Source organism: Aethalodelphis obliquidens, unplaced genomic scaffold (assembly GCF_003676395.1).
Source record: "Aethalodelphis obliquidens isolate GAN/ISIS:26980383/991018 unplaced genomic scaffold, ASM367639v1 scaffold86, whole genome shotgun sequence".
Classification (NCBI taxonomy): domain Eukaryota; kingdom Metazoa; phylum Chordata; class Mammalia; order Artiodactyla; family Delphinidae; genus Aethalodelphis; species Aethalodelphis obliquidens.
The window spans coordinates 853328-879149 of record NW_020838030.1 but is presented as its reverse complement, the minus strand read 5'-3'; the positions used below and the strand labels follow the sequence as shown (position 1 = coordinate 879149).

At 55.6% G+C, this 25822-nt stretch overlaps 1 protein-coding gene across 1 annotated transcript; it reads left to right on the top strand.

Moving 5' to 3' along the window:
* WNT7A (Wnt family member 7A) lies at nt 1-24905 on the top strand. Its single transcript, XM_027093903.1, has 3 exons — nt 1-374; nt 5074-5300; nt 22550-24905. Exons 1-3 carry the CDS (start codon nt 304-306, stop codon nt 22831-22833), a joined length of 582 nt encoding a protein of 193 aa, XP_026949704.1. The 5' UTR covers nt 1-303; the 3' UTR covers nt 22834-24905.
* The last annotated feature ends 917 nt before the right edge of the window (nt 24906-25822 follow it).

Here is a 25822-nt window from a genome sequence, read left to right as displayed (position 1 = left end):
GAGGGGCGGGGGCGGGCGGCTGCAGCGCCCCCGCACTCTCCGCGCCTCGCACACTTGCACCGGCCGCTCGCGCGCAGCCCGGCGTCGCCCCGTGCCGCGCTCGCTCCTCCCTCGCTCCTCCCGCTCCGTGGCTCCCGCGCTCCCGGCGAGGCTCAGGCGCCGAGCGCGCGGACGGGCGCACGACAGACGGCCCCGGGAAGCCTCGGCCCGCGCCTCCCGGGCGGGCTATGTTGATTGCCCCGCCAGGGCCGGCCCGCGGGATCAGCACAGCCCGGCCCGCGGCCCCGGCGGCCAGCGGGGACTATGAACCGGAAAGCGCGGCGCTGCCTGGGCCACCTCTTTCTCAGCCTGGGCATGGTCTACCTCCGGATCGGGTAAGGGCCGCTCGCACCTCCTGCACGCGCGTCCCGGCAAAGTTGGCGTGGCTTGGGGAGGGGTTGCGCCGCCCGCGAGCCGCCGCCGGCCGCCAACTTCCTTGGCTCCTCAGAGACGCCGGGTGGGCGCGGTGCGGGAGCGGTGGGCGCACAAAGGCCCCCCTCGGGCGGGAGCCCCAGGGGCGCGCATAGCTCCAGAGACACGGGCAGGGGGACCAGCCGTCCTGAGAACGCCTGAGGCTGGAAGACCCCCAAACCAAGGACAGCCAGTAGGGACGCTCCAGCTTGGGGGACTCTGAAGAGGGTTAGCCGCTGCAAAGGTCAGCGTCTCCCAAGGACCCTTCAGACCAGGGTATGGGAACAGCAGGTCCAGCGGGAACACCCAGCCAGGACCACAGCCGCTCGCAGGGAGCTCAGCCCCCAGAGCCCGAAAGGAGCTCTGTACACAGAGGCGAGGGCACAGCCGCTCCTAGTACAGGGCAGTCCCCGGGCGGCAGGCGGGGCCGGTCCGTGAATAGGGAACAGGTACCCGGAGGGAGGGACGTTCGCTGGCAAAAACACAAACCGCTCCTCAGAGCCTTGGCACCACCCGGTTTCCAAGGACCCTCGGACTCCCGGAGCCCCATCCCAGGCGAAGGGGACAGCGCCAACCACCCTAACAGACGCACACAAAGGTAGAACTAGAGATGGCCCGAGACACCCAGGGAGACAAGCTCGCAGAGCCAGCGCCAGAGAGAGGCGGGACACCCCGCCCCCTAAAACTGGGCACCCAAGGCGGCCGGCTCGCTCGCGGAGCAGCCCTCCCTGCCTCACGCCAGCCTTTCTAGGAGGTGGGGCCGGGGCGGCGCGCTGGCTGGAAGGTGGGAGGGGGCGGCTCGGGACGCGTCTTGGAGCTGCATTTGCGCGGCCAGTCACCCTTTGTACTTCGGGGATAATGCGCGTGAAGCACAGGAGGTGGGGGCGGGGGCTTTAGGGATGGGTAGAGGTTCTGACGCTCGAGGGCCGCCTTGGCAGGTTTCACGCAACCTGCTCCCCCAGCTCCGCTCGGGGAGAGGTCGGACTGCAGGGGCTGCGGCGATGGTGTGTGTGTGGTGGATCCTTTGTGTTTTGTCACTACCACTCCCCCGTTTCACCACCCCGCGGCTCTGGCGTGGGGATTTCTCAAGTTGACCGGCCGTGGCGGCCAGCAGGTGCGCACAGAGCGGACCAAGCGGCTGCCAGCCCTGACCGCGGGCCGAGACGCGACCGCGGGCGGAGAGGCGGCTGCGAGGCTCGCGCGCTGCCTGCCTGCTGGTGTGTTTTAAGTGTTATTGATTCGCCCGCATCTGGGTGGCTTTCTTTTTTTTCCCCTGCTTTAATCTTCATCTTGGCCCGCGCCCCGCCGTCCCGCGCGCATCCAGCATCCAGGAAGCCGGTGGGGCTGATTGGCGCTGGCCGCGTGCGGCTTTATCTCCTTTTTAATTAGAAACGGGGCGGAGGGACTCGGGAGGGGAGAGAGAAAGGGAAAACAACAGAAAATAACTCCCCTGGCCGCCCCGCCCGCCCGACCTCCCGCCGGCGGCGCCGAGACCTCATAGTCCCCGCAGGGGCCCAGCTGCCCGGAGGGAGGGCGCCGGCCTTCCGCCCCGCTGCCGCCCTTTGGGGTGGGGAGAGGGCCAGGTCGGGAGGAGTTGCAGGGTGGTTTGGGGCCAGGCCCTGCTGCTGCTCTCTGTACCTCGGGTTATCCATCTGTAAAATGGGCATGGGAGGCCTTTCGGTTCCTCGGATGGATGGCGGGGCACCTGTGGTATTCTTATTTTATTTGGATAGTTCAAGTGACTCAAGCACTAGCCTTTTTGTAACAATCAGATGCAATAATAATAACTACCACAGCAGCTCATTTATTGAGTACTCACTGTGTGCCTGACACGTTCAGAGCACTTCCCATGTTTTGACACATTTAATTTTTCAGCAGCCCTATGAGGTGAGGTCCAGTTAATATCCTCATTTTAGCAATGGGAAAACTGAAGTACAGAGAGGGGATGTAACTTGCCCAAGGTCACACAGCTACTAGGTGAAGGAAGCTTAGATGGCGCCCTAGACCTGAGCTCTTAGCTGCGAGACTATGGTGCCTGTGCATTTTTACCCCAATATATAGTTTCACTCTCTGCCGGTGTAGGGATTTCCTGGTGGTCAACTAGGTGTCGACAGGTTCCTCCTGACTTGTGGCCAGAACATCTCCACTTGACCTCCTCTTTCTGTGCTGCGTCTTCCTGAAACATTTAAAATATCCTAGCTCTGTGTTAGACTCTCTTTGAGTGGCTGAGAGGAATGACCGAGAGCTCTTGCTAGGGTCCTGTTTTAGATCCATCACCTGCTAGCCTCCAGGCCTGCCTCGGTTCTCAGCTACGCAAAGTGGATGTGTGAAATGGAGATGGTGATTCCTGCCCTATAGGGCTGTTTAGAAAGGCCGACTGGTCTAGAGTTAGTGGTAGCACCTGCCATACTGCATTTGCATATAATAGGGATGCTGCAGAAGGTCCCGGATGCATTCAAGGCATAACTAGGGGCACCTGCTGTGTAATAGGCAGTGACATTTTTGAAGCTCCACAATCCATTTAGCAAGCCCAGCAGACAGCCTCCCGGTCCTCAAGGAGCTGCTGGTCTAATGAGAAAGACAGGTGATAAAAAAGCAAGCACACAGGTTAAAAACAAACACATACATTAAAACATTTCAGAAGACCATGAGTAATCAAGAGTATTAAGTAAACAAAACAGAGATTGTGATGGAAAGTTAGGAGGGATGGGGTGCAGAGGCAGGTTCCCTTAGGTGGGATGGTCAGGGAGGGGACCCTTGAGGTCACTTGGATGATGGCAAGAAGCCAACCGTGTGAAGGTCAGGGGGTGAGAGAGCTTCCAGGGAGAGGGACCTGCCCGAGGCAGGAAGAGGGCTGGAGTGTGGCAGGAGCGGCAGTTATGTGCTTCGAGAGGAGTGGGGTCACCTCAGCTCTTGTGGTGCTGGTCAGGGGACCCTCGCCTTGAGAAATCCCAATTCCAGAACAACTTCCCACAGCTGAGCCTGGACTGGAAAGACGAGGCACTTAGCCCAGCAGCTGACCATGGCCCATGTAAATGGGAGCTCATTATTATAACCAGAGTGAGGTCTTCTCTTTCAAAGGGTGCTTGCTGACCTTTGAAGGATTATACAAAAGGAAGCTCCAGACAAGCGGGCCATCTTTGTGTAAAGGGAGGGCTAGCTGCATTGTCAGGGCTACCACTGGAGCCTCTTTGGGGTTATCTTGATATTAGGAAATGGGCCCACCCTCAGGCCAGATACCCACGAGCCACACTGACGCCTCTCTTTCCCTTGTACCCTTCCCCAGCCCTCCCATCGGCTCCACCTCATCCATCAGCGAGCTGGGTCGCCTCCATCTGCGGCCACCCAGGCCACGCCGCCTCTGGCCTGCCCACTCTCCCTGCTGTTCTGGAGCCCTGCAGTCCTCTCCCCGCTGGGGCTGGAGGCATGGGATCCTGTCAGTAACCTGCTTCCAGCCCTTCAGTGTTTCTTGATGTACCGAGATAGGTCAGCCCTGAGCTGTCTCCTCTCCCCAGACCCACCCCCACCGACCGAGCCCTGGTTCTGCATTGGGTTCTGTGGGTTCTTTCTGCTCCTTGGCGATCCCAAGCTTGTTCCCTTCCCAGGACTTTGTATCTTCTGTTCCCTCTGCCCTGAATACTCTTCCCCAGACCTTCCCATGGCTGGTTCCTGACCATTCAGGTCTCTGCTGCACTGTTACCTCCTCAGGGAGGCCCTCCTTGACCACTCATGCTAAAGCAGCCCCTCTCCCTTCCCTCTCAGACCCACCACTACTTGTTATCACAGCATCTTCATTTATTTTCTTTGTAGTGCATGTCACTGAATGTTGTGTTGTGTTCATTTGAGACATTTGCATGGTCTCCCTCCATAGCCCCTCGAAGTTAGGGCCTTGCCTGCCTCCCAGCATGGTGCCTGGGAGCCTGGTGCCCTGATAGGTGCCTAGTACATAGCTGTGAATGAGTTGGGAAGACAGGAACCTTGCTGCGATAGTCATAAGCGTCCTCTAGGCCAGTTATACCTGGAGTGGGATACACATATTCCATTGGCATGCAGGAAGGAAATACTACAACTTTCATTCACAGTTGCTTTTTAAAGATTTTTAAAAAATAAAACATATACATACATACATTATGTTGTCCATATATAACACGTCTGAACAGTTTTTGTTCTTTAATCAACATCTGTGCACCCATCCCCCTTTCAGAGGCAAACGCTACGTGAAACTTGGTGGTTACCTTTGCAGTTTTACCGCACACAGATGACCCCTAAACAGTGCAGTTCCATTTTGCATGATTTTAAACTTCATCTCGATTGAATTCTCCCATAGATGCAAAGGCAACTGGCTTAGTTCATTTGACAGTATGTTTGTGACACGCATCATCTTTCTTTGTGTCTAAGAAAGAAATTAAGCCTCACTAATATTGAATATACACGTGGTACAAGTACCGATGGGAATTATAAATGAGTGAGCATGGGTTGGGGGTGCAGTATCAAAAAAGTTGAGAGACCCGTGCTGGGAGCAGTAGCAGGGGGAGGGCAGGGCTGGACGCCTAGGGAGGGCCTGTAGGTGTGCCCCCCACCTTGCTGGCCTAACGCTCCATCTCTCTGTGTCCCCTGCTCCAGTGGCTTCTCCTCGGTGGTAGCTCTGGGCGCGAGCATCATCTGTAACAAGATCCCAGGCCTGGCTCCCAGACAGCGGGCGATCTGCCAGAGCCGGCCCGACGCCATCATCGTCATAGGAGAAGGCTCGCAAATGGGCCTGGACGAGTGTCAGTTTCAGTTCCGTAATGGCCGCTGGAACTGCTCGGCGCTGGGGGAGCGCACCGTCTTCGGAAAGGAGCTCAAAGTGGGTATGTGCTCACCCAGACACCCCAAGCGGGGTCTTATAAACTATGGGGAGACCAAATTGCCTCGGGAGTGCTCTGGGACCCCCTTCTCTGCTGCAGGCTGGAACGCCCTAGGTAAGGGGTCCTGCAGGTGCCACAACTTGAATTTAGGTCTGCTGACGAGGGTCAGCTCTCCGATTGGAATCCACCACCAGCCGTTCCCAGTAGAGTTGCACACCAGCAGCCAGTGGCCCAAATGCTAACTGGCTGATACAGCACTGATACTGTTTTTTAAATTGAAGCCCAAATTTAGAAACTATCTGTTTCGCCTAAAAATATGGACTTCTGGCTTCTTTTGAAAAATTGGCAGATCTACGGATAGCTTACACCTGTGTCCACTTAGTTACTAATGGGCTGCAGCTGAGAACACAGCGCCCTTTAGGTGGAACCTGGGCAGCCCATTCACTGCCACAGTCCCCACCCTTCTGCATTGCCTTGCCTGGCCACTGTGGGCATTTGAATTTCCAACCCCTGTTTTATGGGAATGTGTAAAAGCCTGGTGGAAGGGGCACGGGAACAATGTTGGTTGCCAGGAGGCCCCGGTCGATGTGGGGAAGGCCATGTTGTATGTCTTCTCGCTTGTATGCATCTGGACTGGGGGGCCGGAAAGCCTGCAGCCTCACTGCTGAATCGAGCAGTGAACTTCCCTGAAAGTCGGGTCAGCCTCAGGTCCCTCGGCTGCAGTGGTTCACCCAGCCTGCTCGACTGCTCACAGGGCACCCCTGGGTTCTCTGTCTCCTTCAGCCCCGACATCAACAAATCCAGTTCATGTTGAAAAGATCCACCCCAAGTCTGGCCACTGCTCCACGCCCTCCCTCGCTACCCCTCGGGTCACACAGGTGGCACCTCCCAGCCTCCGGCCATCCTGCAGACCCTCCTGCGGGCAGGGTTGTCCTTTGTAAGTGGAAATCAGATCCTGTCCTTTCCCTGCTTAACCTCCTTGGGAGGCTCCCCCTGGCCTCAGAATGAAATCCCAACTTCTCACTGGTCCGCCGCTGCCCTCTGTCCTCATCCGCTCCCATCTTCCTGTCCCCCTTGCCCACCCAGCCTCATGCTGTTTCCCAAGCACACGGCACTGTTTGGGTCCTGCTTGGGGGCCTCAGCTCCACGCATTCCTTCTGCCTGGTATCATCTCCCACCATCCTGTGCACCTTCCCTTGTGGTTGCTATGGTTTTCCTGCCTTCTCCTGCTCACACCCATGCCCCCTGTTTCTGGGACCCAGACCTGGGCTCTGGCGTTATTTTGAGCTGTGTCTTTGTTGACATATGAGATGTTACATATGGGGAAACTGAGGCTCAGGGGGACTTGCCCAAGGTCAGCAAAAAGTGAGTGGCAGGGTCTCCTAGGACTGGGCTGATCCCAGTGTCACTCGCAGTCCTGGAGTAGCTAGCTTGTTGGTGGCGTTGTGATAATGCCTGCCAGGGTGCAACAGGAGGGCTCCAGTGCAGGGAGTCCTGGGATGAAGGAGTCCCTGCTGTCCAGAAGCCCCCAGCTGCCCAGAGCTGTAGGATTGAGGGATCCGTTGCAGGCTGAGGCGGGGGAATACCGCCAGTATGCACCACCAGTTTATTTATTTATTTATTAAATTTTTTTTAAAATTTTAATTAATTAATTTTTGGCTGCGTTGGGTCTTTGTTGCTGTGCGTGGTCTTTTTCTAGTTGCGGCGAGTGGGGGCTACTTGTCATTTCAGTGCGTGGGCTTCTCGTCGTGGCTTCTCTTGTTGCAGAGCATGGGCTCTAGGCACGTGGGCTTCAGTAGTTGTGGCTCGTGGGCTCAGTAGTTGTGGCTCGCAGGCTCTAGAGTGCAGGCTCAGTAGTTGTGGCACTCGGGCTTAGCTGCTCCACGGCACGTGGGATCTTCCCAGACCAGGGCTCAAACCCGTGTCCCCTGCATTGGCAGGCAGATTCTTAACCACTGCGCCCACAGGGAAGCCCCCACCAGTTTATAATACCAGTATACACTGAGCAGGAGCAGAGGCCTGGGGCAAGGAGCATTCTTTGAGAGGAGGACTTGGGTAGGATGGCTTCAGGGGATTTAAGCAAACAGAGGCGCCAAGAAAACCCCTGGGATTGCGATGCTGGACAGCAGGCCTGCGGGACCTGGAGGGGAGTGGGAGCCAGAGCCTGGAGGTGTGTGGGGTCACGGCTCGCAGTTTCTATTTCTAGGTGGTAGGAGATAACGGGGAACTTTGAGCAGGGGCATGACTGCCAAAGTAAGGTTGCACTATATGAAATGGCCACAAGTCAGTGGTTTCAGGCCCACAAAAATAACAATATTATGTGATTCAGTCCAATGGGAATTCTGGAAGAGTCATTAAAGAGTGGGTACAGAATTCATTCATTCACTCACTCATGCGTTCACCAAAAATTTCTTGAGTGCTCTCTGCGGCTGGAGGCTGCCCTTTCAGCCTCTGTGGTCAGGGAAGGCCTCTGGATTTGTGAGGGAGGTGTCTGGGGGAAGGCAAAGGGGACGGCAGGTGCAAAGGCCCTGAGGCAGGAATGTGCTTGGTGGTTTGACAAACAGCCCAGAGGCTGGCGTGGCTGCAGTACAGAGACTCAGAGGTCAGAGAAGGAGCCAGGAGGCAGACATTGTGGCACCTGTCAGGCCAAGTCCGGGGTTTGGATTTTCCTCTGGTGAGTGGAGGGGCAAGTGTGGGAGTGAGGAGTCTGGTCCAGTCTTCCAGGCAGGAGGTGGCAAAGTGGTAGCAGTGGAGACCCGTTTTGGCCGTGAGCTGCCAGGATAGAGCGAGACTGACAATCTGGAGGCTGGTTAGGAAGGAGTTACCCTGGTCTGGCTTTCTCAGGTGGTGGCAGTGGGAGCAGAGGAAGGGGAGGTCAAGATGAGACCCCTGCGAGTCTGAGGAGTCACTTCCCCTCTGAGCCTTGGCTTCCGCGTGTGTAAACAGGCAACCTGCTCCAGGACAGCAAGAAGAAGCCTCAGATTTACGCTTTCCAGGCTCTTCAACACTGCTCTGCCCTCATGGGATTGCCTCTTTCTGGGAATGACCAGCCAGCTGGGGCTGCCTTGTAGGGGTGAGGGATCAGGATTGTAGTCTTTGGGCACTCTGGCCATCAAGTCCACACTCTGGACGCAGAACACATCACTGGCCTTTGCAGAGACTTCCCAGAAGCTCCACCCCACACTTCTGCCTACTTCCCATTGGCCAGGACCTAGTCACATGACACACCTAGCTGCAAGGGAAGCTGGGAAATGTAGTCTTTTTTTTTCCTTTTAATTCTGAGCGGCTGTGAGATAAGCTAAGGGTCTGTGACGGAGCAGGAAGGAGGAGATTGACATTGCTGGGGGGCAGCAGCCCTTCACAGGTTCTGCATCCCGTGCTGAGACCCAAAGGCTCACCGTTCTCCACCTCCTCACACCCAGTCCGGTCCCCACTCTGCCTATGTTTCTGTCTCCCCTCCTGAGTGTTCTGGATTTTACTGCTTAGATCTGAGGAGAGGGCCCCAGGGCAGGACCAGGCAAGGCCCTCGGGGATGCTGGAAACCGAAACCCAATTCAAGCTGCCTCAGGCGGGAAGGGGAATTGTGCATCCTCGGGAACTGAAGGTTGGGGTGCCGACTTGGGGAGCCCTGGGTTGTGAGCTGGCATCAGCTTCCTCTGGGGCAGAAAGGTGTCTGTCGGGGGGGTCAACCTCCAGGCTCAGGTCCTGCAGGAAAGAGCCTGACCTTTCTGTGGCAGCGCCTGCAAGAGCCCTGGAGCTCACTCTGATTGGATCTGGGGCCTGACTTCTGGGCGTGTGTCCATCCCAAACCATCACAGGGACCACTGACAATAGGGCTGTTGTTGTCCAGGCCTGGGAGCCACACCTGCACCATCTCCCAGGGAGGGGGACTGTTTGTGGGGCTTTCAGGCAGCTCGGGCGGCCGGAATGAGGACCGACCGCAGGCGGGGCGACTTCCACACACAGTCCTGGGGGCTGAAGTCCAAGATCAAGGTGCTGGCAGGGTTGGCTTCTTCTGAGGCCCCTACGCTTGGTGTGTAGAGGGTCGCCTTCTTCCTGTGTCTTCATTTGGTCTTTCCTCTGTGCACGTGCCCTGATGTCTCTGTGTGTCCTAATCTCCTCTTCTAACGACACCAGTCAGGTTGGAAGAGGGCTCACCTGAATGGCCTCATTTTAACTTAATCACCTCTTTAGAGGTCATACCTCCAGATACAGACACATTCTGAGGTACTGAGGGTTAGGGCTGGGCATATGAATTCTGGGGGGGGGGATACAATTCAGCCCATAACAAGCAGCCTGAGAGCAGCCTGGTCTGCACCTTAGGGAAAAGCATATGGGGTGTGGTGGGTGCTCGGAGGTGAGATTCCCAGGTGGAAAGAGCAGATTGGACCAATGGAGATGGCCTTGGTCTGGGTCTTGAAGGGTGGGAAGAATTTCACGGGTCAGTGAATGGAATCCCAGGCAGAGGGAACATCAGGACAAAGACGACGTGTGATTCCTAAGGGGATGGCGAGCGGGGGTCTGCAGCCTCAGGTGAGGTGACAGGCCAGCTCTCAAGGGTCTTAAATGCCAGGGCTTATGTGACCCCACGACAAGTTTATCAACTGCTAACCAGGCTCAGTGTGGCCCTTGGGGACCCAAAAAGGTGTTCACCCCACTCCAGGTTTTTCATTTTCATAAATAAAACAATGAACTCCCCCTTGAATCCACCACCAGCATGACAATTAGAATAAGGACCGGTAGCTTGCACCCCTGTGAACGTCCCTCAGGCAACTCCTGCTCCCGCCTCCCAAGTCACACTTTCTCTATCCTGAATCTTGATGTCTAATTTATGCTACTGATATATTCCCCAGAAGTACATTATTTAGTTTGAGTTGTGTTTAATTTTACAGAGAAAAGGCATCATGCTATAGGCAGTCTTTTGGAATTTACTTCTTTCCCCTCAGTATTAACAAAGCTCATCTGTGTTGTTCTTCTTAGCTGTTGTTGATTCATTTCAGCTGTGGTGAATAGCCCCCATCTGTGCACCCATGCCTTGGTTGAGGGGCGTCTGGGTTGTCTCTGAGCACCTGCTGTCACAGTGCCACCGCGGGCCTCCCTGTGCGCGTCTCCCGGGGCCCATGTGTGTGCTTCTCTGGGGTGTATGCTGAGGAATGGAATTGCTGGTCACAGGGTATGAGGATGGGCCTGATTTCTGCAGTGACCGTGCCACGTGCCACTTCCCCAGCCGGCAGTGTTGCAGTGTTGACCCTCGGCCTCGCTAACACACGGGATTGCCCAGACGTCTTCATTTTTGCCTGGGGGATGGGTGTAAAATGCTTCGTCACTGTCCTCTTGATCTACATTTCCCTGAGAAGTCGTGTGGTTGAAATCCCTTCCTATGTTTACTGGCCGTGCGGGTTGACTCTTCTGTGAGTTGCCTATTCGTGCTCGTTGCCTGTTTTTCCATCTGGTTGTGTGTGCTCGTGTCACAGGTAGAAGAGTGAGGGCTGCATCAGGCAGGACCCCAGGGAGGGTGGGTCCCATGGGGCTTCACACCCCTGTCTTTCATCTTTTCGTGGAGGATCGGTGGGTGAGGGCCAGGAGCAGAGGCAGCCCTTCCTCTGGGTCCATCACCTCATGGGTCCTCTCCATCCCCGAAAGGAGGCATGTCCACCTACATCTCAGCTCAGAGCCACGTGGAGGCTGACCAAGTCACGTGGGTGTTCTGTGGCAAGACTGAGATGGCCGGCGAGTTCCCTGTTGCTGGAGGGGTTCTTGTTTGTGTGGTTCTGCCACACGTGAGATTCTTGAGGCCGCCGTGTGTTGGACAACCTCGTTTTGTTGGTGGGCTTGAGGCAGCCACACGAGCACTGACATCCGAGTCACGCAGCCCACCTTGTCAGGTGGCAGCAGTATTCACAGGACGTAAGACCCTAGCGCCTGGTGGGTTAGGGCCCCAAAAGGATGTCCCTTCACCCTTCCCGGAGGCCCACGTGCCTGTCTCCTGTGAAGAGGAACTCAAGGACCTGGGGGTGCTCCGGATTCTATTCCTGGTGCAGCAGGACAGGGAGATGTGGAGTAGAAAGGGGAGAAGCTCTTGGTCCCATTTCTAACCTGAGCTCATCATTTTGATTCTACAAAGTGCATCCGCCAGTCTGTCCACTTCTCACCACCTCCCCCATCATCTCCTTGTTCAAATCTCCATCTTCAGAGAGCCATCACCCAACTCCATCAGCCCCCTAATGTACCCCCCCAACCACCTGGCACCCAGCAAAGAGTCTCCCCACGGTCGCTGTGACCATGGTGTCTCCGTGTGTGAAACCCTTCCTCTCGCTCTGAGAATAAAATGCCAGCAGGTCCCCTGGTGCTTTGCTGACCTCCGTGACCTGCATCCCGAGCCCCTCTCCACCCCAGCTCTGCCACCCTCTCCCACCCTCTCACGTGACTACGTCCTTCCCACCTCAGGGCCTTTGGCCCAGCTGGTCTCTCTGCCTGGGTGCTCTCCCATCCTTCCACCCTCAGCTCACACGGCAGCCCCTCACCAGGACCGCCTGTGTAGTGCAGACCATCCATTCTCCAGCTACCCCTCACCTTCCATGTTTTTCTCCTCATCACTTACTACTCCAGGGCACATCCTCTATTTATTTGCTCATTTGTGCCGCCCAGAATTATAGTTCAGCCCTGCAGTTACCTGCCGCTTCTCTTCCCAGCTTCCCCATTGCCTGGCTGTGGACCAGGACCAAACGGCAATGATAACATACCCATCTTGCAGGTGTGGGCAGCTGAGATTACTTACACCCCACGAGGCACCCAGGACGTGCTCCATAAATCACAGCTATGTTATTCTTGAGTCTCTCCAGCCGGAAGGGCTCAGTGGATGTGGTGCACCCCCAGGTACTGGTGCAGACCCCCGCCCCAGCTCCTTCTGGAGCAGAGGTCAGAGCAGAAGGGCCACAGGGAGAAACTGCTGAGCGATGGTGGGTAACCTGCATACCCCAGCATTATGTAGGCCTCCACCCAGACGCCACCTTCTCCAGGAGGCCTCCTTTGACCATCTGGCCGAGACAGCCTCCCCTGTAGGTCATGCTGTGCTGTTGTCTTTATAGACTTACCACCTCCAGAAGTGACTTTGCATACTTTTGCAAGGCTGTGTGTGTCTGCCATCGGTCCCTGGCTGTGGGGAAGTCCATGGAGCCCGGGCCTGTCAGTCGTCTTCTCTCTGTGACCCCCAGCACCTGGCCCATGGCCTGGCACACAGTAGATGCTCAGGAAACACATGGAGAGATGCTCGCCCTCCTGGCAGGCCAGCTCCTCTCTACCCTACAGGCCCAGCTGCTCTGAGCCCTCCAGGGTCTTGTTAGTCTTGTGGCCCCAGGTCTGGGTACACCGCACACGTGGGAAGCGCTCTGTTCTCTTTGTTGAGTGAATGCTTTCCATTTCTGACCCAAAATACAAGACTGATCGTTCATTCCTGCATGTGAGCATTTTGATCCATGTGAGGCCAGCGTTCTGTCAGCTCTCCTCCCACATTTGCATTGGCTTCAAATGGGATCAAATGTTGAGTAGGTCAAGGCCTAGGGGAGATCCCCCCTCCCTGGCGTGACTCAAGAGGACCTGTTCCCCAGTCTGTTCAGCGGACTGGTTTCTATCCCTCCCCACCCGCACCCGCTGCTCTGGGGTAAAAAGGAGGGCTCCCTGGATGATAAATTTGGGAACTCAGCATGCCATACTCCCTGCTTGAGAGAGAGATCCAGTGTATTAAAGGCTCTGAAAAGTCCTGCAGACAAGAGAGCAGCTTGAGGAGGCTTCCCTGGAGGTCCACACTCCTCTGACCTCAGACTCACTGGCCATCTGGTGGAGCTGCTCTTCCAAGGCACCCACGCCAGGAAACACTGCTCTGGAGACCCTCACAGATTGGCCATGCTCATACTGTGGCTTTTGGACTAACCAGGAATCCACCCAAAGTATATTCACCCACCACCAAGTCCGACATCCTTCCGCAAGGGCACAGCGGAGGCATGTTCCAGTATCTGATATGGACGTGGACGATGAGATCTATACGAGTCAGCGTCACTCTGCAGAGTCCCTGAAATCAGCCACAAAATTCAGAATACGTAGTTTTCTATACAAGTAGGAAGACATTCATGTGTGCATATAACGTATATACGGTAACGCACCCCATCCAAGGTACTCATACGCTATTTTTTTTAGTTCAATTTTTTTTTTTTTAAGATTCCACATATACATGAGATCATACAGTATTTGTCTTTCTGTGTCTGGCTTATCTCACTTAGCATAATGCCCTCAAGGTCCATCCATGTTGTCACAAATGACAGAATTTCCTTCTTTTCTATGGGTGAATAATATTCCATTGTGTGTATATACGTATATATACACATATGCGTGTGTGTGTGTGTGTGTATCACATCTTCTTTCTCCATTCATCTGTCGATGGGCTCAGGTTGTTTCCATGTCCTGGCTATTGTGAATAGTGCTGTGGTGAACACGAGGATGCGAATATGTTTTTGAGTTAGCATTTTCATTTTCTCTGGCTAAATACCCAGAAGTAGACTTGCTGTATGCTAATTCTATTTTTAATTTTTTGAGGACTCTCCATATTCTTTTTCCATAAAGGCTGCACCGACTTACATTCCCACACGTACCGTATGTTAAATTTACTTTTCCCCGGGTGCATTTGGTTGAATTCATGTAAGTTAAGTGCTCATGGGACACCCCCCCTGCCACCCACAGTATGTCCACCCATTCATTCACTCATTCGTTGGTCCCACAGATGTTTACTAGAATCTTCAGCGTGGTAAGTGGCTGATGAATCGGCCACAGGGTCTGCTCTCGGGGCGCTCACCGTCTGTTGGGGACAGACAGCAGAGTCGGGGCTGAATGAGGGGTCTGGTAGAAGAGCAGAGGGCATGGGTGGCACTGGACTGGAGCGTGGAAGGCTGCCTACAGGGTCACCTAAAATGGGCCGCCACAGCCCAGGAGAGGAAGGGTGTGGTGGGGATGGGCAGCCGCAGCAGGCTTGCAGGTGTGACCCAGCCAGAGCCGGGGATCCAGAGTGATCTGGGCACTGGCTCCAGGCTGGGGGGCAGGGAGGGCAGAAAGAGGCTGGAGAGAGTAGTGGAGACAAATCCATCCCACAGGGTTTGCCTGGGAGGGGAGCTGTCCGAAGAATCTCTCTCCCTTGTCTCTGGGGAGAGACAGGATGTGGGAAGATGATCAAATTCTTAGCACATATAGAAATTTGCTATGAGTCTAGCATTATTATCAACAAAGAAATGGTGATTTCCTGATGTGTGCTCCTGGGGACGGCTGCATTCTTTTTCACATACTCACGACCTCCTGTTTGGTACTCCCCTGTGGAATTTTTCCAGGGAAGGGCACAGATGACCTAGGATTCAGGCCCTAGGGGCCACCCTCTTCTGTCTACCAACCGGGGAACTTGGATGCATTTCTGGGCTTCCGCTCCTGTCCCGTTTCACCGCTTCTCCTCCCGAGTGGTCGCTTCAGGAGCTCGCCCCTCTCCCTCGGGTGACCGGCTGGGCCCAGGATCCCAGGTCTGAGAATCCATATGCCTCGCACAGTGGCTCCATCTTTTTGTCTGTCTCGGGCAGGGCGGGTGGATGGAGCACATGTCTGGTGAGCTGATGACTGCTTGGAGGGATGATGTGAAGACCTTTCCGGTGAGAGACACAGAAGTGAGGGGCAGGCCAGCTCCACTTTCTCTCTGCCATTTCTTAACAATACGCCATCTTGCCGGAGCAAAAGACCTATTCTTTCCCTATTCTTGCTTAGAACGCAGCTAACAAAGGACTTTTTGTCTCACGTGCATTTTTTTTTTTTTGCAAGCCTCAGTTCATCCTGGGTTTTAGCTCTCCTGACACCATTCTTTGAGATGAGTCTTTTGTTAGAACATTCTCTTGCCAGCTTTCTTATGGTTGACACACACTCCCACGCCTTTACATGCACAGTCATTCATTCATTCAACTGTCGAGGCTTCGCAGATGAATAATCCGGGTCCTCACAGCCTTGTGGGGAGAGACTGATCTTTCAATTTAACACAGAGTAAGGATGGCAAAGGTGCTGAGCCGAAAGCCGAGGAGGGGATGTCAGGAAGGCCCTCGGACAGGGGACCCTGAGCAGTGTCTTGATGGAGACAGTTAACCAGTGCCACGCCTAGTAAGAGCTGCTGCGTACTGATCCCTTCCAGGTGTGGTCTTGGCTTGTTTCACCTTCCTAATGACTTTAGGAGGCAGGTGCTTTATTATTCCCATTTTACAAAGGAGGAAACCGAGGCCTTGAGAGGTCAGTCAACTCCCCCCTGATCCTTCCCCCCGGGGAAGTGGAGCCAGGCTGCCAACCTGGCTTGATTGGCCCCCCAGGGCCCTGCTCTGAAACCACTGAGCTACATGGCCTTTCACCAAGCCCGTGGGAGAGGAAGGGCATTTACCGACTGAGGGAGCAGCGTGTGGAAAGGCTTGGAGGCAGGACGGCTTGGAGGAAGGAAGGAATGCCCTGAGCATTTCTTTTGTAAAAATTTTTTTATTAAATCAGAAAAAGAAAGATACAGTTTACATGATATCAGTCAATCATGGCTACTTTGACTTACATTTTAATACACTCATGGTCCTATTTACTCCTCTGTACAAGTATTAAAAAAAACTCAGGTATTTGAATAATCTTCTGTAAGTTGGTTGTTGACCCTTGGCGGGTGGCAGCAGTGCGGTCTGGCCTTCCTTGCTGGGAAGAGACGCTTGGATAGAACGGAGGTGGGAGAGAAGGGCGGGGGGCTGGGAGACCAGAGTCCGTCTCTGTGGGCCTGTTACGTCAGCCAGGCCCCGCCCAGACACGTGCCCCCTGCAGCCCCTGTTCTTCTGTCTCTTCATCCAGAGGCCCCCTAGTTCCTCTGCTCGAAGACAGCCAGATGTGGTGTTCTGAGCCCAGAAGGGCTGTGAGTGTCATGCCATGGGGCTGGCAAAGGCAACCTTTTTCCGTCTGTGTATTTTCCAAATCATCATATATTTCAGCTGGTGTCACTGCAGATTGCTCACCCTCTGACCCATTGGCTTTAAATAGCAAAATAGAAAAAAATACAATGCACTTTGTGGTTTCCAGTAAGATACTGTAAATACACCCAGATAATATTCCGGTGCAAACCATTTGCAGTGGCTGCACAGGGCGGTGGAATGGAATCTTTCAGGCAGGCTTGGACATCAGTTTATTTCCTCTGTACCCGCCGGGGTCGTTATGGAGCTGGAATGTGGGGAGGGCGTCAGCCGGGCTCCCCGGGTTCATCTCAGTGATAACAACGGTCTTTACTAAGCACCTTCTGGGGAACGGGGCCTCTCTGTACACAGAGGTTTCGTTTCGTCTTCAGGGCAGCTTGGCCGTGTCCTCCTGGTGGATCCCATTTCACAGGTGGGGAAGCTGAGGCCGGGGAGCCAGCATCCTTGCTCAGGGTCACCCCGCCCTGAGTAAGGAGCAGGGCGGAGGGACTAATAGGCTCCATCTTACCCAAGTTCTGAGCTGAGGCTGCCTGAGCTTCTGCGTGGAAAGTTACCTGGAGATGCAGGTGGATTGAGAGTGAAAGAAGCTGTGGTGGAGGTGAGGGCAGGACTCCACGCTGGGAGCCAGGAGACCCTGGTCCTAATCCCCCAGGTCTCGCTGCTGAGTCATTGATGAGCCTGGGCACGTTTCCCGGCCTCTGTGAACCTCTCTTGTTCCAGGATGAACCCATGGGCCTTATGTCTGTGGCTCTGGGAGACTTTTCTCTGGTTCCGGGCACAGAGGGCCCTGTGCTGGGGCAGGATGGTAGGGCTTGCAGGACCTGCCTCTGCCCCAACAGCCTCACTTCCTCCCACCCCCGTGGGCTTACCTGCTCCCGCCACTGCCCAGGCCGGGTCAGGGCCACCGCAGGGTCTGCCCATCAATCGGGAGCCCCCTCTCCCCTCAGACAGCCTCATGGCTGGCTCCTCCCGGCTCAAAAGTCCCCACCCCAGGTGGTCCCTGCTCCCGTCACCTCCCTGTCCTGCGTCTGCAGAGTCCTCCGCTGCCGCTGAGTGAGTGATGTGTCTTGCTTTCTGCCCCCTCAGAAGCCAAGGCCATGTTTGAATCCCTCCTCTCAGTTTCCCCAGCCCCCAGCACAGTGCCTGGCACATAGTAGGTGCTCAAGCAATATCTGTTGAGTGAAGGAACAGGGCACGTGGCTCGGTCAGGGGGGCCGAGGAGAGGCAAGGTGTGATGGAGGTTCTTCCTCTGCTCGTGCACAGGAGGGAGAGATAGGTGGTCAAGGCAGGAGGGGGCTAGGTCTGTTCTTGGAGGGGCAATGGTCAGTGATGGGCAGTAAGCCAAGCCCAGTGTCCTCTGCTTACTGGCCCCATGTGGAAGAGTCGGGCAAGAGCCTGGGCCAGGAGTCAGTAGGACTGGGGTGGGTGTCGTAACCTTAAGGCAGGAGACAGGGTCAGACTCTGGAACCAGGCTGACCAGGGTTGAATCCTGGTCAGAGTACACGCCTCTCTGGGCCTCAGTTTCCACATCTGTAAAATGGAGATAAAAATGCTCTGCACCTCATAGTGTTGCCAGAGTGAAGCGAATTGATCTGTATTGAGTGCTTAGGAAACAGACTGGCAAATAGTAAGCATTTTATGACTTTGCTGTTCTTCTTATGAACCGTGTGCCATTGGGACCATCACCTCATTCTGTTTCTGCAGCAATAAGACACACCTTAGAACTGCCCGTGCAGACAGCCAGTAAGAGACAAATAGACAGCTTCGGGAAATTGCCCAACTGGAGGGGCTTCCCCAGGCTGAGGGTGGGGTTGTCCCGGGAGCTCTGAGCGTGGTCAGGGTCGGGGGTGTCCTCCGCAGTGGTTGGAGGCCTGTGACCCCTAGGTTTGCATCCTGGCTCTGCCTCTGTAAGTCACCTCCTCGAGCCTCAGTTGCCCACAGATACAGTAAGGAACTGCTGCTTACCTGGGATGGGCGAAGGAGGCATGGACGGATGGAGGTTAAGATGGCCTCTCACGCAAGGAATCTGCGATGGTAAGATTCTGGGATGCTCGTCTACCTTCTTTCTGCCATCAAACCCTGTTCTCAGGAGGCCATCCTATTTGAATGCGTCCTATAAATTTATTGATGTTTTAACTGGTAACAGTTGAATGGCAGAAATAAAGGCATTTTGATCAGGGTTGCTGCCTTAAGGCAAAGGAATCTCTCTCAACCGTGGGCTTTGCCACGCAGCGAGGAGCTGGAAGGGTGGTTGGAGCAGGGGCTGAGGGAGGACATTGCCAGCTTGGGCCTGGAATCCCAGTTCTGGCTGGTTTCTGGGTTGGCGGCCTCAGTGAATCAGTTTACTCCTCAGAGCCCCGGTTTCCTCATCGGTAACACTGTGGAGAATGGTGGCCACTGAACGGGGCTGTTGGGCAACACCCCCAAGGGTGGGTCTGGCAGGTGCTTAACAAAGCTTACTTTCCTTCTACCCTCTGCCCGCACTGAAAAGCCCCGAAACCCCAGGCCTTGGGCAGACTCTGTCCTGACGCCCTGGGGGAGATCATGCTGAACGGGTGGAGCCCATCGCTGCTCTGCACCTGCCTGGTCAGAGCCTCTCTGAACCTCAGTCAGCTGGTTTCCCTATAAACAGGTGACCAGAACACTTTCCCAAAGCGCCTAGCGCGGAGCCTGGCCAGTAATAAGCCCTAAATGAAGCTCACCTGGGTTTTGGCCACTGCTTGGAGCGTTCATTCATTCATTCATTCATCTATCCATCTATTCATCTAACAGATACGTACTGAGCACCTCCTACATGTCAGGCCCTGGGGACACGAAGGGCACATGACAAAGCGCTGCCTTCAAGGGCATTATGCTGTAGGGGCAGCAGGAGTGGTGGCTGTGGTGTGAGAAACAGACGACAAACAAATAAGTCTAAAATGGCAGGAGGGCCGTGGAGAAAACTGAAGCGGGGGAGTTTCTCTCTGTACCTCTCAGGGGGCCTGTAATTCCATCCATTGTAATTATTATAATACTCACTATCGTTTATTCATGCACTGGTCCCAGGGCTCACAGATACCTGGGACCCCCACCCGCTGGTTGCCAGCTGGGTGAGATTCACAGATACGGAAATGGAGGATCAGAGAGGCCCAGTGACTTGCCCAGGGTCACCCAGCTTCTGGCGGGGTGGGGTTGGCAGTGAGGTCTGCTCATTCCTTTATCTGTCACACACTGTCGTGGGGACTGTAAACAACGGGAGACAGACAGACACGGGCCCTGCTCCCTTGGGGCCCCCCAAGTCTGGCTGGGCAGCCGGAGTCTGGGTCAGCCCCACACACTGGCCTCTGCGTGAGGCTATCCTGTCCTTCAGTGCATCATGGAGCTCAACGAGGCAAAATGGACTTGGTGGGAATCGTGATCACAGCAGCAGCGGCCAGTGTTTACGGAACACGTACCCCATGCCGGGCGCTGTCCACTCACCAGCCCGTGATGCTGCTAAGCCCATTTCATGCAGGAAGCAACAGAGGCTTAGACAGGTTGACAGGCCTGACATTAGTTACACGGCCAGCCCACTGCCCAGGGCAGCTTTCCTGGTGGTCAGTGAGGAGGGGGAAGTATGGGGACTGGGCAGTCCTAGTCTAACACTGGTGGGCAAGGCCCAGGTCAAGGTCAATGGCAGGGGTCAGCAGTGACCCTTTAGCATCTGGAAGCGTTGGACTGCAACAGCCAGTACCTGGGTCCCGGGGAGCTCAGAAGCTAAGAATAACGGTCCCTCTGTTTCTCGGGGGCCGTGGGTGCTGCGGAGGTGAGGGCCAGCTTGGTGGGAAGGGAAGGCCATGGTCCAGGATGGACTTCACTCTGGTCTAGGAGTGCACCTTGAACTCAAGGGAGTTGTGTGTGTGCCGGGTGCAGCCGCCCTTCTCCCACTCACCTTGGGATGTGCTGGGGGATCCTGGGTAGGAGCAGAAGCCATCTGCATTGCATGCGCTGCTCAGAGGGCTCAAAGATACCTGGGACCTCCGCCTGCTGCGTGGTAGAACCTCACACACTTGTCCCCACCCCCACCCCCAGGGAAGAGCCTGGGGGAAGGGCAAGTCTCAGGTGGTGGGCCAGGCTCCGACCCTTCCTCAATTTGCTGCTCTGTTCTGAGTCTGATAAAGGGGATACAGTTTCCCTTTAGCTGCCGGAGGCTGCCAGTGGGGCCGCTGTGCTTTGCAGTCATTTGCTCCCTGGAGAAAGTTCTTCGTCTGAACAGGGTGTCCAGAGGCCACGACTGCAGCTCAGCGCTGCTGCCCACCAGTTGGGTGGCCTGGGTGAACCAGACTTTTCTCTTGTCCTCAGTTTCTTCAACAAATGAAAACTCCTACTCCATACCTCACAGCCTTCTTACAAGGGACCATTACTACCATCGTCAATAGAAATCGTAATAAATCTAATATTTGGGGCCACTGTCTCATGCCAGGCCCTTTGCTAAATGCTTTACCTTTGTTAATTCTTTCTAGTTCTCTCGACCTCCCTAATTAAAGTGAGCGGTCGTCATCCTATTTTGTAGAGGAGGAACTGGAGCACAGAGCAGTTAGGTGACTCACCCAAGGTCACACAGCTAGAAAGTGGTGGAACAGAGATTTCCTCCCCCATCTTATTCTCTGTATACTCTGCACCTGATGATTCTTTCTCTGATGTCTGTGAGGGTCTAATCTCGCTGTCGCCTGATTCCTCCAGTGTATCCTTTTCTCGTGGGTTTGATTCTCAGTAGCGTGAGCTGGTGCCTGGAGACGGAGGCTCAGGCGGAGGAGGAACTGGTCCAAGTCACGGTCAGTCAGTGGCAGAGCTGGGATTGAATCCGGGCGTATGGGCTCCAGCACCCCTGTATTAACAGGGCCGCCGTGGAATGTCAGGGCCAGGCGTCGGCACAGTGAAGCCGTCGGTCCAGCAGGTGGACAGGCCTACGTGTCTGCAGGGTGCGGATGCGGTGGCCGGGGGTCGGCGTGCAGGTTGCTGGCATCCTAGCAGCCTGGGTGAGGGGCTGCGAAGTGAAGGAGGGACGGGTGAGAAGGTCCACCTGAGTCGGGGTGACGGTGTCCTGAGAGACTTCTCCATCCCTGGGGCCTCTTCCTCTAGGGTGCTTCCCTGACCCCCACCCACCCTGGCTCCGAGAGCGAACGCACTGAGCGCCCACACTAGGCACGGGGTCTGGGTTCATCTCCATCCCGGCAGGAGGTGCCGCTCTGGGACCCAGGGAGGCCGGGAGGTTGGGTGGCAGGGCGTATCTGCACCAGGCCTAAGTGACCGCCCCCCACTCTTGCACCCCAGCTACTCAGGACCCTTCCACCCCACTCAACAGCTCAGCACCGCCCTGCAGGGCCCTTGTAAATTCTTAACATGTGGCTCCCAGCCCCCCAGCAGGGCCATCTCCACCTCCACGTAGCTGGGAAGCCCTGCAGGGAAGTGACACCTCAGCAGCTCCCCAGGCCCCCACTGACCCTTTGCTGTCCTGTCCCTCCTGCCTGCCCGCGAGCAGTCCCTCTCCCCTCCCGCAGCCCTTGTCCCCTGTGTCAGTCGGAGTCCCGAGGATGCAGGTCCCAGCCTTCTCTGGAGATGCTCACAGTCGAGTGAGGGGGCCATGGCGGTCCAGACCTCGAAACAGCAGGTGACACAGCAGCGATAGCAAGGCCACGAGCACAGGAGCTGCTGTGTCAGGCAGGTGCCACGAGCCAGGCAGGGCGCTGAGAGCTTCACATGGACAAACTCTACTCTCTTATCATCCCCGTGAGAAAGGGACTATTGCTGTGTCCCCACTTTCCAGCGACGAGACTGAGACACAGGGAGGGGGTGGTGGCGGCTGAAGGTGGCAGAGCTACAGACCGATGTTCTGGGGTTTCAGCCTAGGCCTCTGGCTCCAGAGCCTGGGTGCACTGTGGTGGTCAGAGTGCTGCGTTACAGTTTGTCACCAGGTGCCACGAGTGCTGTGCGTGTGTGCAGCGGGCATGGCCACATCAGCCTGGGGGGAGTGGGTGGCCATCCACAGAGGAATCCCTCTTCTGGTCTCCAACCTCTCTCCTCCGCTGCCCCGTCGACTCCCCAAGGGCGTTCAGTGACTGGGGATTCAACGGGGATGTGCGTGATGGGGGTGCCTGGGACGGAGCTTTCTCGGAGTGAGGAACGGGCGCTCAGTCAGTCTCTGTGGTGCCCCGACAGTGAGCTCAGCCTCCCTTCCCATCCCAGGACGCCCTGGACCTGAGCCCAGCCTTTCCACTCTTGTCCCCGCAGGGAGCCGGGAGGCCGCCTTCACCTACGCCATCATCGCAGCCGGCGTGGCCCACGCCATCACTGCTGCCTGCACCCAGGGCAACCTGAGCGACTGCGGCTGCGACAAGGAGAAGCAAGGCCAGTACCACCGGGACGAGGGCTGGAAGTGGGGTGGCTGCTCTGCCGACATCCGCTACGGCATCGGCTTCGCCAAGGTCTTTGTGGATGCCCGGGAGATCAAGCAGAATGCCCGGACTCTCATGAACTTACACAATAACGAGGCAGGCCGAAAGGTAGGCAGCTAGGGAGGGGAGCCGGGCGGCTCTTGCAGAGATGCTGCAAAATGGCTTATTCATAACAACTGGTGTTGGGTGTCTGGCGATGGGCCACAGGGCTCTGCCCGTAGCCTCATTCTGCTTGCATCTGTTGTCGATTTGCTGCTGGTCAGGATTTCTGTGTGGCATGACACTTGTCAGTTACTGACAAGGTTGAATAATCGAATCTCTGTTTAAACATTGGATGTAACTCAGCAAGATGGAAAGAGGGACGGATGTGAACTGTCATCCTCGGGCCCACAAAATCAGCTGTACAAAACTCTGATTGTGGGGAGGAGTTGAGGTGAGTGCAGTAGGAGTCATTGCTGTAGGGCAGATGCCAGGGTTGGTGACGTATCCTTGGTCACCTTAACCAAGATCTGGAGCTCAAAATAATGGAGGTGACCATTCCCTCTTCACCGCCTCCTCAGATCCTGGGCTCAGCTTAGAAGAGAGTCCAGGCTGTCCCAGGATGTTTCTAATGGAGGTGGCTGGCTTACAAAGGGGATGGACACCCTATCCCGTGAGGCAAGGGAGCAGACAGGTTTGCCGGCAGAGTACAGTGAGGGCCTGTGGGGTGGGGCTGTCACAGGAGGGTGGGTCCTGCCTGTGTGAGGACCTGCAGGCCCCGGAGGTACTGGGCAAGGAGGGCCTCTGATGGGCCAGGCCAGACAGGGAGGGAGGGCTCCATGCCGCCGGGGTGGAGGACGGACCACTGCAGTGACAGGGTGTGTGTGGGCACCACTGGGGGGGCCAGGCAGGAGCAGCGGTGAAGAGAATGGGGGAAACCGTGCCCAGGGCTGTAGAGACCAAGGAACACAGGCCCCGTCCGTGGGGCCCCCAGCTTGGCTCCAGCCCGTGGAGGCTGTGCGGGAATGCCGGCCCAGGGTGGCCTCATCCTCTGGTTTTAGACCCAGATTTTCATGCACAAGCACTTCTTTTTTTAGGCGTTGGCATTTAAAATTGGTCCTCACCAGTGACTCTTAAAAAATGTAGAAAAAGGAAAAAAGAAAGAGGATTGCTATAGGAGCTCAAACACACACATGCTGGCTAAGGGTGGGCCTCGAGCTGCCCATTTGGGTGCCAGCTGACCTGGTTTGCCTAGAACATGTCCGTGGGCCAGCAGTCCTCTCGCTCAGTCCTGTGCATGAAACAGGACAAGCTGAGTTCCCTGTGCTTCTCACAGCGTCCCTGTGAACGGTGGCCTCATTGTCCCATTTTGCAGGTGAAGAGATGGAGGAACAGGGGGATTGTCACGTGCTAATCGGGAGCAAAGCCAGGATATGAAGCCTGGCGTCTGGTTCTCGGGTTGGTGTCCTTTGCACAGTGCAGGCTGGCAGTGGGCTGCCTGGGTTCAGATCCGAGCTCTGTCGCTCGCTTCTTCCCGGGAAGGAAGCAGAGATGGCAGGAGTGTCCTCGCGGGGAGAAGGCAGGAGAGCCCTTCCCCAGGGCTGGCACACAGCTGGTCCTCAGCACGGGGTGGGTGTGACCCCAGACCGAGGGAGGGAGCTGTCTGGTAAGTGGTGTTGGGGGGTGGCTTGCCCACCCGTGTACAGATGAATGGGAGGCACCAGCAGCCCTTCCTCCTGCCTTGGGATTCCCTCCCTCCCTCCCTCCTCTGCAGTCTCCGGCCACATCTGGTGTGTCAGAGCCTCCCAGGCGGCCACGGTGAGTCACGCAGCAGGCTACTCACCTGGTCTGTCCTAGGATGATGGCCGGGGTAGATTGCAAAGCCCTGCCGGCCCTGCCCTGTGCTGGAAGCTCCTGCTCAGGGAGGCACATTCCTCCAGGGTTCTCAGCTCTTCATCCCTCCCGATTTCTACGGTCAGATCACTTCCTAGGGCTGAGGTCATAGGTCATGGGGTCCCTCCTGGATGGCCTTGAAGCTCCCATCCCTGGGAGTGGACAGGAGAGGGACAAGTGGCTTCCGTCTCCCCCTGTTTCCTCCTGTGTGGCTACCTGGTCCAGCCACAGTGAGAATGAAGGGAGAGAGCGCTTAGCTGGGGGAAGGAAGGTCCCACGCACATCAGGCGGAAGAGGGTTTCTTTTTTGGATTTCCTTCCCATTTAGGTCACCTCAGAGCACTGAGTAGAGTTCCCTGTGCTATACAGCAGGTTCTCATTAGTTATCTGTTTTATACATAGTAGTGTATATATGTCAATCCTAATCTCCCAGTTCATCCCACCCCCCTTCCCCCCTTGGTGTCCATACATTCTCTACATCTGTGTGTCTATTTCCGCTTTGCGAATAAGTTCATCTGTACCATTTTTCTAGATCCCACGTATAAGCGATATTATATGATATTTGTTTTTCTCTTTCTGACTTACTTCACTCTGTATGACAGTCTCTAGGTCCATCCATGTCTCTGCAGATGACCCAATTTCATTCCTTTTTATGGCTGAGTAATATTCCATTGTATATATGTACCGCATCTTCTTTATCCATTCGTCTCTTGATGGACATTTAGGTTGCTTCCATGTCCTGGCTATTGTAAATAGTGCTGCAGTGAATATTGGGGTGCATGTGTCTTTCTGAATTATGGTTTTCTCCGGGTATATGCCCAAGAGTGGCCTTGCTGGGTCATATGGTAGTTCTATTTATTTATTTTATTTTATTTTATTTTTGGCTGTGTTGGGTCTTCGTTGCTGCACGCGGGCTTTCTCTAGTTGCGGTGACCAGGGGCTACTCTTTGTTGCAGTGCACGGGCTTCTCACTGTGGTGGCTTCTCTTGTTGTGGAACATGGGCTCTAGCTATCTGGGCTTCAGTAGCTGTGGCCCTCAGGCTCAGTAGCTGTGGCTGGTGGGCTCTAAAGCGCAGGCTCAGTAGTTGTGGTGCATGGGCTTCGTTGCTCCGCGGCATGTGGGCTCTTCCTGGACCAGGGCTTGAACCCGTGTCCCCTGCATTGGCAGGCGGATCCTCAACAGCTGCACCACCAAGGAAGCCCTGGTAGTTCTTTTTTTTTTTTTTTTAAGGACCTTC